Source organism: Nicotiana attenuata, chromosome 7, assembly GCF_001879085.1.
Source record: "Nicotiana attenuata strain UT chromosome 7, NIATTr2, whole genome shotgun sequence".
Classification (NCBI taxonomy): domain Eukaryota; kingdom Viridiplantae; phylum Streptophyta; class Magnoliopsida; order Solanales; family Solanaceae; genus Nicotiana; species Nicotiana attenuata.
In genome coordinates, this window is record NC_031995.1 from 75,471,095 (window position 1) to 75,483,205 (window position 12,111).

Below are 12,111 nucleotides of genomic sequence, written 5' to 3' on the forward strand. Positions count from 1 at the left end.
ACAACCATCAAAAACAATGAACACACAACCACCAAAAACAATATCAATACACATTGTTGACTATAAACCTCTTTTATTAACTTCAAACAGCATTAGCACAAAGTACATCCTTCTTTTATTATCAAAAAAGGAGTTGAATAAGCTATCAAAAGGTAAAACTTACAACAAAGGTGAAAAAACCTAATTACTAAGGAAGATGGTTCATAGACCATCCTACAAATTCTTATATTATGTAGCTTTCTTTGGTCCTAAACATAATCTCCTTGAATATAATTACAACTAAATCAAAATTATCAATCTCCTCCAATTTTTTATTATTTCTACCTTCCTTCACAAATGCATCTAACACCTTCTTATTCTTAAGCAGTTCCAAGATAACACCTTTTAAGTACTCAAGAATAGGGAGATCAAACCATACAAAAAAATTACAGCCCGTCTTATGATCCTTCTAATAAATAAAATTTAAGTGTTAAAAACTAAATATTGAATTTAACAAAAAAATTTATACTAAGCTTACCTCATAGAATCTACACTTATTTAAATGATGATCGGTATTATCAATCTCCATGAAATTATCAGCACAACTTCTCCATCATAATGACAAATATACTTAAAATTATACATCACATAAGAACCTTAATTTTTTTTAGTTTTAAACGAGAAATAAAAGAAAATATTTAAGATTGATAATTACACTCTAATTTAAAAAGAAATTATACAAGATAAAGAAGATTGGAAAAGAAGAAAACTTCAAAAGCTTTGAAGCCAATGACCGAAGAAGGGAAAAAATTCCAGGGTTGGGTCTAATTTTTGGCAAAGGATTGAGGACCCTTTTTAATGTAATTAAAAGAGTCGTTAAGATCTATTTTTGACTGTTGATTGTTTGTCGGATGGTTTTCACGCTCTCTTGTGTTGGCGCTTTACACGTAAAAATTTACCAAAAATTAACCTGTCTTATACACACTTGAGAAAAATGGAGTGCGTAAAAAGTTACCCAAATTTAACATGTGTGTCAGGGAGGTTTGGCTCAAGGTCAAGGGGTAACTTGAGGTCTGTGGCTATATATGTTCAGCTTATCCTTTTAAAAATACTCTTAACTGTAAAACAATTGATTTTACTTTCAATTGAAAGCAACTTACTTTGAAAGTCAACATAGATGAACAAATCAGAGAAAAAGTAAAAAAGTTAAAAGATTTGCTCTAGTTCATACTAACTTTAAAATATTTAGGGCAGAGTAGAAATTTTATGAAAGAAGAAGGCTCTTTCCACAATTCAAAATGAAATAAATGAAAGAGAAAATTGAAAGAGACGAGAGACGGGGAAAAAGGAAACCACACGACGGAGGTCGGAGGAAGAATAGAACCAGTCACCGCCGATACTCACTCCTTCCCTTCAAACCCTAATTCAATGTTCACTTTCTCTCTCTAATCTCTCTCTATCTCCATTATTGCTGCCTCGAATTCTTACATATACATACATATTGTATACGTATATGTAGCTTTTATAATATATATGCATCTATATATTCAGATTATTATTCATGTCCTTCATTCATTCACAGCTAATCATCTGCAAGTTAATTGACATTATTGCTGTTGCTCTTGCTTCCAACAGATCTATACAGCGACAATTGCCCTGTTTCTAAGGGCAATATTGTAAAATTTCTGCCAGATCTGCTGCGACTTGAATATTTTCAATGGATGAGCTCGATGTGTTAGCTCGAGACTTCGGGTTCCGACCAGCAGGAAAATCGGCACCGATGAGATCCGACGCCGGAGATCGACGTTCCTCCTCCGTCCGATCAACGACCTCTTCGCCATTGTTTGATGATCCTGATGGTACGTTATTTAACGATGTCTTTGGCGGGCCTCCTAAGTACACAAATACTACTGGCAATAGCAATAAGTCGGCGTCGATGAACGATTTCAATTACGATTCAATTTTCAAGTCGGGGAATGAATCGAAGACCAATAACAATAACAACGATGACAACATGAAAACGCCGTCGTTGCCTGTTTATGACAAGCCAGTATACGACGAGGACATATTTGATGGATTACCGGGAGTAAAGAGTAAATCGGTTTCTTCATCCACGGCGAGATTTGAAGACGATGTTTTTGCTACAATGACTTCGCCGCCTCAGAGGACTGATAATAAGAGTCATTTTGATGATCTGTTGGGGAATTTGGGGAGGAATGAGAAGGTGGCTGAACCGAAGAGCAGCAAGAACAGTGGTTCCACAGAGTTTGATGATTTACTAGCTGGCTTTGGGAGTGGCAGTCCTGCCACCAGTAGCAGGTACTTTGTCATATCTTTTTGGAGCTCCTTCCCTATCCGATTGTTAAATTTCAGCTATTTTTGGTGAAATGAGACCTAAATAACAAATATGACCTGGCTGTTGAACTAAGCCTTGCATTTAAGTGGAGAAGGGTAGAGAAGGCTGACCCACTATCTCCGAGTTGTGAAGCTGAAACAGTGGAGTTTATAGGTCATTAACAAAAACAGAAATTCATTGACTTCCTATTATTTTGTTGCATGAACAAGAAAAGCATTTGCAAGCACCTCTAATGAAACCTTACTTGGACTGGAGATCAGTGATTCAGGAGTTGATTATTTAGCTCGTGTGGGGAACTATTGGTGGATTCATATAATTTGAAAGCTGTATGACCTCCTTTATTGATTGGCGTGTAGGTGAACTTAGTACACTCCTGAGAGTTATTAAATGTATTGCTGAATTACTAGAGCTATTAAATAGTATTAGCATTGTGTTCACCTGGATAAAACATGCCTCTTTTTGAGAAATTGTTTCGGGTAATGGTTTGCTGTCTGTATTTAAGGGTTTGCTTAACTTAAACGATACAGCTAATAATGCGCATAGATTATCTTCTTCTGACGGTGAAGTTCACAGACAAAAACTTGTACTAGGGAATATTATCATGGAATGATGATTGTGCATTTAAACTGCTTATTTATTATGATTGGCTGTTCGAAAATGGTTCTGCATCTTATGTACTTATCGCCCCTTTGTTTTTGGGGTTTGGAGAGGGCTACTTCTCTGCAATCATAGAAGAGGGTCAAAAAATTTGGGTACTGAGATGGAGAACATGATCAGATCATCTGCTTTCTCTGGTTGACATGCATACTATTTTTAAGAGTGTAAATACTGCTTTAGAGGGCTAACATAATAAGCTTGTTCCCTTTGTATGAAGAACTGGTTGTCCATATAAATTTTGAGTCATTCTCACTTTATAGTCTTTGAAATCTCCATAACCCTTGTTGCTGATACATGGAGTAATTTTCGTCTTCTCTTGGTATGCTCCTGATTGGCAAAATAGTAGTTGGTTGAAACTGTCACCTCTAACCTATGTTGCTCGGACTCTCCGAAAATATCGATGGGTGCGCGTCGGATCCTCCAAAAATAGTGTATTTTGGAGGATCCAACACGGGTGCGGCAGCTGTTTTGGAGAATCCGCGCAACATAGCCTCTAACCGATAAGCGCAAAAGATGCAATTTTTGTGACAGAGGTGTTAAAGTCAAGTCAGCCTTGGCAATTAGCGGTTCAACTGAACCTGTTTAGTAGTTTGGATGTGTTGTTAAAACGAAGTTTCTTCGTTTATCATTTAGTTCTTTGTTGTTCATGTTACCAGAGTTGGCTGGAAACTGATGATTAGATTGTTTACCGTAAGTGGTATGTTAAGATGAAAACAAGATTGAGAAGGAAATTTGCCAAACTGGCCGCGATAAATAGACTGTATTTGGCATGTGGGACAATTTTCTTTTCTGCATATCATTTGCTAATTAGAGTCACCGATTAGATTAAACTAAATGTTCTCCAAATGCAGGAAATTTATTGCTTTACCTCTGTTGTATTAATTTTGATTCTGTTGTGATTAAAGCTGTGCTTTTACTGCAGGTCATTTACAGAGTCAACTCAACCCTCCAAACCTGCTGGAAATTCAAATAGAAGCTCTAGTGTGTTTGATGACCCTTTTGTAGTTTTAGAGTCGACCTCAGTGCCAGCAAATTCTTCTCCCGGGGAGTTTTCAGATCCACTCGAAGAGATTGGTAAGCTTGGTAAATCTGGAACTGCGAAAACTGATGCTTCATCAGTTAGTGGAGGGGTGTTTGATGATCTAGATCCGCTTAATGGTTTTAATAAGCCGGTTCGTCCACTTTCCCCTGAGAAGAAGACTGGAGGTAAGGACAGGAGCCCGTCAAAGGCTGGACCAGGAAGGAGTGATACACATACCTCTACCTCTAGAGAAAATATTGGGACATCGTCGTTTAGATCTTCTCAAAGCCACTCACAGAAAAAGGTTCGTGGGGATCAGGAGTCCCCTCTTTTTGACATGCCTTCAGAAGATCCTCTGAGATCTTTCAGTGAAGCTGCTCCGCCTCCATATGCAGATAATGATCTTCATGAATCAAACTTCCAAGTAGATACATCCCCAAGATCAGAGGAACAAGTGCAGTCTTCTGATGATATATGGCTTACTGTATCAGAGATTCCTCTTTTTACACAACCTACAAGTGCTCCACCTCCGTCGCGACCACCGCCTCCAATACCACGGCACAGTTCAAAATCAGAGGCAACTTTTTTCGCTTCAAATGCAAGAAGGAAGGGTGATGGGTACTCCTCTTCCCCAAATCACAACCAGTATTCTCAGAGTCATAAGCCTGTCCGTCCTGCAGTTAAAAGCCCTCCAGTCTCACAGTTGGATGAACTTGAGGATTTTGCCAGGGGTTGGCCCAGGAGTAGCACTGATGAAAATGCTGATGCTCTTTCTGGAGAAGAGATGAATGGAAACTCTGTAGCTGCTGCCTCAGCAGCTGCAATGAAGGAGGCTATGGATAGAGCCGAGGCCAAATTTAGACATGCTAAGGAAGTCCGAGAAAGGGAATATGCAAAATCTGCTAAGAGTAAGGAAGCTGTACATCTGGAAAGGGATGAACAAACAATAAATGAAGTGCAGGAACGAGAGTTTCAAGAAAACCAGGAGAGACTAGAAAATGAGAGGCGACAGCGGGAAAAGGAAGAGGAAGAAAGAGCACAAAGGAAGCTTGAGAGAGAAAGGGAGAGAGCGAGGGAGCTTGAAAAAGGAAGGGCTAGGCAAGCGGTAGAAAGGGCTACTAGGGAAGCACGGGAAAGAGCAGCAGTTGGGGCACGTGACAGAGCAGCTGCTGAAGCTCGTTTAAAAGCAGAAAGAGCTGCTGTGGAGAAGGCTGCTGCTGAAGCTCGAGGACGGGCTGAAAGGGCTGCAGTTCAGAGAGCACAAGCAGAAGCTCGCGAAAGAGCTGCAGCCGAAGCTAAAGAAAGAGCTGAAAAGGCAGCTGCAGAAGCAAGGGAAAAAGAAGCGCATGAAAAAGCTTCTGCTGTGAAAGCTGAGGCTGAGGCACGACGACGGGCGGAACGAGCAGCAGTAGAAAGGGCAGCTGCAGAAGCTCGAGAAAGGGCAGCTGTAGAGGCTCGAGAAAGGGTAGCTGCTGCTGCAAGAATGAACCAACAAAGGAATGATAATGATCTTGAATCCTTTTTTAGTATGGGTAGAGCCAGCAGTGCACCAAAGACGAGAGCGAGTACTCCGGTGAGTAGTGAACATCATTAACATTCTTTGTTGTTCTTTATTTTTTAATTTTTTTATAAGTAACGATAAACCTTTGTCGTTCATTCTAGCTGACCTTTTATTTCGTTCGCTCCCAATTTTAGGACAATGTATTTGATTCGCAATTCCAGACTAAGGCAGGATCTGAAGGGCCAAAATCAACGTCTGGTGTAGCGTCCTCCAACATGAGGAAAGCATCTTCCACTACTAGTTTCGTGGATGATCTTTCTTCCATTTTTGGAGGTAAATCGTCGTGTCTTCATGCACAAACATTATGTATCTGATTTGGTTTTTAAGTTGTTTCTCCTGGCTTTATTGTGTACTATTGAACTTCACCAGCTTCTGCATCATCTGGAGATTTCCAAGATGTTGAAGGGGAAACTGAAGAAAGAAGAAGATCCAGACTTGAACGCCATCAACGTACACAAGAGCGTGCGGTATATATCCTGACAAATAATATTTTCTTACTAGTCATGCTGGATATTTTACAGCTTTTAGCATGTAGTCTATTGGTGCTCATTGTTTATGTATTTATTCATAGTTGATATGTATGTGCTCAGGCTAAAGCGTTGGCTGAAAAGAATCAGCGTGACCTTCAAGTGCTGAGGGAGCAGGAAGAAAGACATGTAAGTTCTGTTTTGACAAATAACTAGCAAAAGCTATAAATAGAAATTTGCTGTTGATATGCTTGTCCTGCCTTAACCCAAAAGGTAGCCACTTGACTCTCATAGCCGTGTTATCAAAGGGCAAAAGCGATAAATGCACTTAGGATGGGGCTTTAAGCCCAAAACGCAAATGGAACGCATGCTTTAACAAAGAAAAAAAGAGGTATATATGTGTAGTTGAAGAATAATCACTATAAGCAGAAACAAAAATTGTATGAATTAAGTAATTGAAGAAATTACAACTAGATGAAAGATTTATTGTTTAGTGCTGCTCTCTTAGCAAGTAGCGGTTGGATTATTATTAACAAGCTTTTTTTTCTTCCTACAATGTAAAATTCACGAGTCTCAGAAATTAGCATTTTGTATGGTTGTGCGTGGCTCCTGTCTATTGTATGAAAGATTGCAGATGTGATTAATTTGTCGACTTTTGAGATTATGCCACTACACTTAATTTTATTGTTCTTTTCTTATATGGACATGCCTCTGAGTTCTCAATTTTTTTGCTTAAATTTTGTGCTTGACAAGAATTGTATTAGAATTATTTTCCAATGACTGGTTTTGATATTATATCTTAACTTCATTCTTAATATCACCAAGCCATGAAATTTTTTGGTATCCGTTTGTTTCCAATTGTAGTCACTAAATGAAGATACTTTCAAATTTCTACGCTCTAGGAGTTGAGAATGGCTTAATAAATGAAGATGTATCACATTGAATTAAAATATGATGGCTGGAATGGAGGAATGTTAAATAGTACTATATGATATGGAGATATTTAACAAATTCAAAGGCAAGTACAATTGAATAGTTGTGCGTCTAGAAATGTTGTAGGGAGTGAGTATTGGGATGTTATAGCGCTCCACATATCCAGAAGATGAATGTAGTGGAAATACGAGAGTTAATATGGACATAAGATTGGACAAGATTAAAAATAAAAACATTTGATAGATGGTGCAAGTAGCACACAGAGGATAAGTGAAAGGTCGCATGCAATGATATGTCATGTCCTATGTAGAAGTCTATATTTATCGGTTTGTACTTCGTAGGTGTGACAATATGATGATTGAATATGGAAAAATAAAAAATGGGTGGAGTAAACCTAAAATCACTAGGAGTATAGTTGTTTCAAAGGACTTATAGTCTCTCTGAATCGATGAAGACTTAGCTAAGAACAGAACATACAACAACAACAACAACCCAGTAATAAGAACAGAACATAATGGAAGCAAATAATTTAGTTGTTGTTACACTTATTATGTATGCTGTTTGTTAGGACTCTTTTGTTCTGGTTAAAGACTGGATATTTATCTAAGATAAATCTGAGATTCAGGGAATTTTTCGTTTTAGAGAACTCCTGAGAACTTGTTCGAGGGTTATCTTTCATAGTAACATATTTTTTGTTTTGTTTTTTGATGGGTCTAATCCCGTAGCCTCTCTAATAGAAATTATCCAATCGGCTTTTTTCTTATTATTCTTTCGGATATAGGGTACCACAACCTTTCTTATTTCATTTTCCCTAAATATAAAGCAGCGAATTGAAGAATCAGAGCAGTACATCTTGCTAATGACATACATAAAGATACCAGCTTCAAAGCCTCTACAGAATAATATGCACGTGTAAGGTGACTAAACAACTAAGCTACTATTCACAATACAACGTTGAATCTATTACTGAAAATCCCAGCAAACACGGCCATTTTGATCAGCAACTCACTATTTGGAGAGTTTTGCTGCTGCTGCTTGAAAGGCACTCACATATTGCCTTAATAGATAATTTTTTAGTTTGGAATGAAAGAGACTGAATAGAGCAAGAATCAACATAAAGAAGCCATATAGCTAACTCAACTAATTCGGATCGAGTTGTAGTTGATCGATTGTGTTAATATGCGAAATCGAGGTAGCCATAGTTATATATTGACTACAGCAGTACTTAGTTCGAAGTGCTGATTTTTTTAGCGGTAGTTTGAAGTGCTGAATAAATCGAGTTAAAGCAAGGAAAATTAATATTGCTCCTTGTTTCCTTGCCTCTATACATGTCACTTTTTAGTGAATAAACATGAGTCAAGTGTTGTTGGTTTCTTGGTTGAACTTGCATTCTAAAGATGAGCTTGCTTTTTCCTTGTTCCTCTTTAAGTTTTATTTGTATCATCATCCTTTGCTTCTTTGACTGTTGCTGTTTATTCTTTTTGATCTTATTGGTTTACTAATTGTTGCAGAGAATTGCTGAAACATTAGATTTTGAGATCAAGCGATGGGCTGCTGGAAAAGAGGGAAATCTGCGTGCACTTCTATCGACTTTGCAATATGTGCGTTTGGTTACCATACATAATTTGCCCATATTTTGTTTAACATAATCCCCCTCCCAATAAAACCCTTACCACCTGAAGGAATACTGGTGTTTCTTCTAAAATATAGATATAGGTGCCAAAAGAAAACATACAAACAACTTAGTCTGTATTGTCGTGTTTGGTTGCTAGTCAATCATATTTTCGTGGAGATAGTTACCCTTAGCCCTCCCACTTTGAACACTATCGTTGAAAAAGGAAAATGAAACTACCAGTTTCTGAAATGGAAATTCATAAGAGTGACTATTGTTTCAAATCTCTTGGAAATCATAAACTTTTTTATCTAGTTTTGATTAGGTTATCAAGTTCTTGACTATCCTATTCCTCAAATGTTTGAATTTTCTTCACTTCTTAATAATAATATCATCCTGGTGTTCAAAGTCACTTCAACTTTTTTTCTTCTCCTTATGATGTAATTTTCTCTTGTTTTTATTCATCAGGTGCTTTGGCCTGAATGTGGTTGGCAGCCTGTGTCCTTGACGGATTTGATTACGGGCGCCTCTGTCAAAAAAGTATATAGAAAAGCAACCTTGTGTATTCATCCTGATAAGGTGCAGCAGAAAGGTGCCACCCTTCAACAAAAATATATTGCCGAGAAGGTTTTTGACCTACTTAAGGTACTTAACAATGGTCAATGCATCTTAGATTCATGTGCCACAAATTATTTATTAATTTTTTTTTTTTTTGGATGAGACATGTAATAGATTTCCAGCAACTGTCATGGTTTGATATTATTGTAAAGCAGATGTGAAAATAGACTCCTCTGTTAAGGCATGAAGAGTCTTAACATTCCATTGTTGCTGTAGGCTTGGTGGACCTACTGACAGTCTTTTTTTTTCTGGTTGTTATCATCCATATGTTCCCGACTACTCACTTCTTTTCTCCAATCTGTTGATTTTAAGTGGTCAGGATTTCTGCATCCTTTTCTGTATTGCTTAGCTTGAGTTATTTTCTTACTTTTTGCCAAAATTATCATCGTAATATCCTTTTCCTGCCTTTGTTATTTCTGACTGCACAACACTCTTTAGCTTATTCTCAAGTTGTATTTTTCAGGAAGCATGGAACAAACTCAATTCTGAGGAACTCTTCTAGATGCTGCATTTGAGTAGCTGTAGCTCCCTTTTGGACTTTTCAATTGAAGAGGTGGTAGCTCGTCATTGCGATGCCTCTGATATCTAGCATTCCCCAGCATGTGGCGTTAGGTGGACTGCTAAAGATGGTCTTTTTGGCCATGATGATAAAGTAAATTTTTACTGTGTTGCTGTAAATTGATGTTAATGCCAGAGTCATGTGGGTAACTGGCACTTGAAGTAACTGGTTGGTGTAGAATAGCATTGTTTCCAATCATGTTATGCTTCTATATTGCATTTGGTCACCGTCTCTCTGCATGTGATCATTTGTCTTCAATATTCTTTTTTGGTTTCTTTCCAGTTAAGCTTGCATTTGTTTGTACTTAAAGAGATAGTCATTGTTGTTAGCTATATGCAACATGGTAGGAGCATTGTAATATTGTTGAGCTGAGGATCACACAAGATGTAAAATCCTATGTAATTTCCTATTCATTTATGTGAAAATTTTGTTTTACGTGCAGAAAATACTCTTTTCCATCACTTTTTAATCCTATGTAATTTCCTATTCATTTATGTGAAAATTTTGTTTTACGTGCAGAAAATACTCTTTTCCATCACTTTTTGGGATTTTATATGATTGTTATTGCGGGTGCTAACATATGATTCTCAAATTAAAGCTTATAGTTGAAGTGCCACACTTGAGGGGAGGAGGGTGTTATTCACCCCTATCTCTTGTAGTCAAAGTATAATTTTATTGTTGTGGAGCAAAATATATCAATTAATTGCTTAAATCGAGCGGAGATTATCTGTTCCAAATTTTACTAGTGTTTTTGCAAAATTAGGAAAAATCTTGCAATCCCGGAGGTTGCTGTTGCATTATAAATCCATATTCACACTATCAAAGTTGATAGATAGAACTGAACTGGTTGTCTATAGCATTTCTGCTTTTAATAATGGTCCAAACATAGAGGTTCCCATTGTGAAAGAAACACAGTTGAACAGCATATGAAGCTGAACTTACTAAGTGGCTAGAGAGGAGCGTCCCTCTGGTCGGATAAGAGAGGAGCAGCATTGAGGTATGTAAATCGCTTGTATGAAGTTAGGGATGTCGTTGGATCAAACACAAAAAAAGAAAAAAGATAAATAGTTTTTTCCTCCACCTCGCTGATCAACTTCAGCAAACATATCAACTATAACTGAACGTGCCCACTTGAATGATACAACCATTACAATCATAGGAAGAACACTAAGAAGGAAGAGAACATAGCTTAAGAAGAAACTGCTTATATCACAACCTCAAACATGTCACATCCCTGACAGGTAATGTACAGTGCATTCAGAGTAAATCTAGTTTCAACACAAAATTTAGGCTTTAACCTGCATCCTTGATCAAGATGGTCTGAATGAGCTTCAGCCAATCTATTTCGTACTACCTCTAGATTGACCTGGAAAAAAAAAGACCATCAGATAACATATTTAAAAAAAAAAAACATTTTGAATATATTCCAGTATAAAACAACTACCTACTCTTCACTAAACCTATAATGCAGGCATATACATGCATAAGACTCAAATGTTAACTAAGGAGCAAATAAACTCAAGTGATACAAAATGCAAAGAGAGAAAAGCATTCCCTAAGTACAAAAACAAATATTCCAACAACTAATTTTACCAGTTTTCAACCCTGCACCAATACCCAGAATGTCATACTTATCACTTCACAATAGTAAGTTATAGCAACAGTTACAAATCCGGTATACAAAAGATTCTGGTTTGCAGATAAAACCCTCCCACAAACAAGAAATAAACAAGAAAGCGCAAGGCTGTGGTGGGGAAACATTTTTCACTTAAAACCTAAGAAAGTAACTAAACAAGGGTGTAATTTGATGCAAACAAGACAGCAGTTATTGTAAATTCAAAAACCTTCAGAAAAGTCTCTAATTACTTATCAAATAATTAAAAAAATTAGAAAACTGAAAAGTACATAAGACATTGAAATAAAAAGAGACTAACCTCATCATCTCTGTTGAGCCTAAGTCCACAAAGAGTGCAACAGATAAGATGACAGTTCTCTTTCAACTCCCCTTGCTTGCAAATGGGACACCAAACCTCTTTGACACCCTATAGGAAACATAAATGTAATTCAAAAAATCACCTATTATCAGAAGTGTCAGCAAATTGACAGAGACCATGTGAAACCAGAAATCATCTGCATGTATGAATGTGAAACTAAAACATATACCAGCAAAACCAAAAAGACAACCCTTGTATGAATCAGCAAATAAGAACCAACAAATGTGAACAGGTTTAAAACTTGATACAATTAAGTTTGACCAACAATGCCATACTATCAACAGCATTCTCGTGTATCATATAAGCTAAAAATTGTAAATCCACGCTTACTGAAAATAGGGAGTTAAAAGGTTT

At 37.2% G+C, this 12,111-nt stretch overlaps 2 protein-coding genes across 3 annotated transcripts in view; one reads left to right on the top strand and one right to left on the bottom strand.

Annotated features, from left to right (window-relative positions):
* LOC109229318 (auxilin-related protein 2-like) lies at positions 1,242-10,257 on the top strand. Of its 2 annotated transcripts, XM_019394715.1 has the most exons (9): positions 1,242-1,409; positions 1,615-2,298; positions 3,915-5,586; positions 5,709-5,847; positions 5,944-6,041; positions 6,165-6,230; positions 8,486-8,575; positions 9,055-9,231; positions 9,668-10,257. In XM_019394715.1, exons 2-9 carry the CDS (start codon positions 1,697-1,699, stop codon positions 9,704-9,706), a joined length of 2,883 nt encoding a protein of 960 aa, XP_019250260.1. In that variant the 5' UTR covers positions 1,242-1,409; positions 1,615-1,696; the 3' UTR covers positions 9,707-10,257. The 2 variants fall into 2 exon arrangements, with proteins under 2 accessions (XP_019250260.1, XP_019250261.1); XM_019394716.1 differs by having other exon boundaries at positions 1,242-2,298.
* Positions 10,816-12,111, bottom strand: part of LOC109229320 — a gene marked incomplete in the record, with an annotated part of 4,594 nt that continues 3,298 nt past the window's right edge. Inside the window, 2 exon segments of the mRNA XM_019394717.1 lie at positions 10,816-11,129; positions 11,698-11,805. Of these exon segments, the coding sequence (XP_019250262.1) occupies positions 10,968-11,129; positions 11,698-11,805 (270 nt within the window).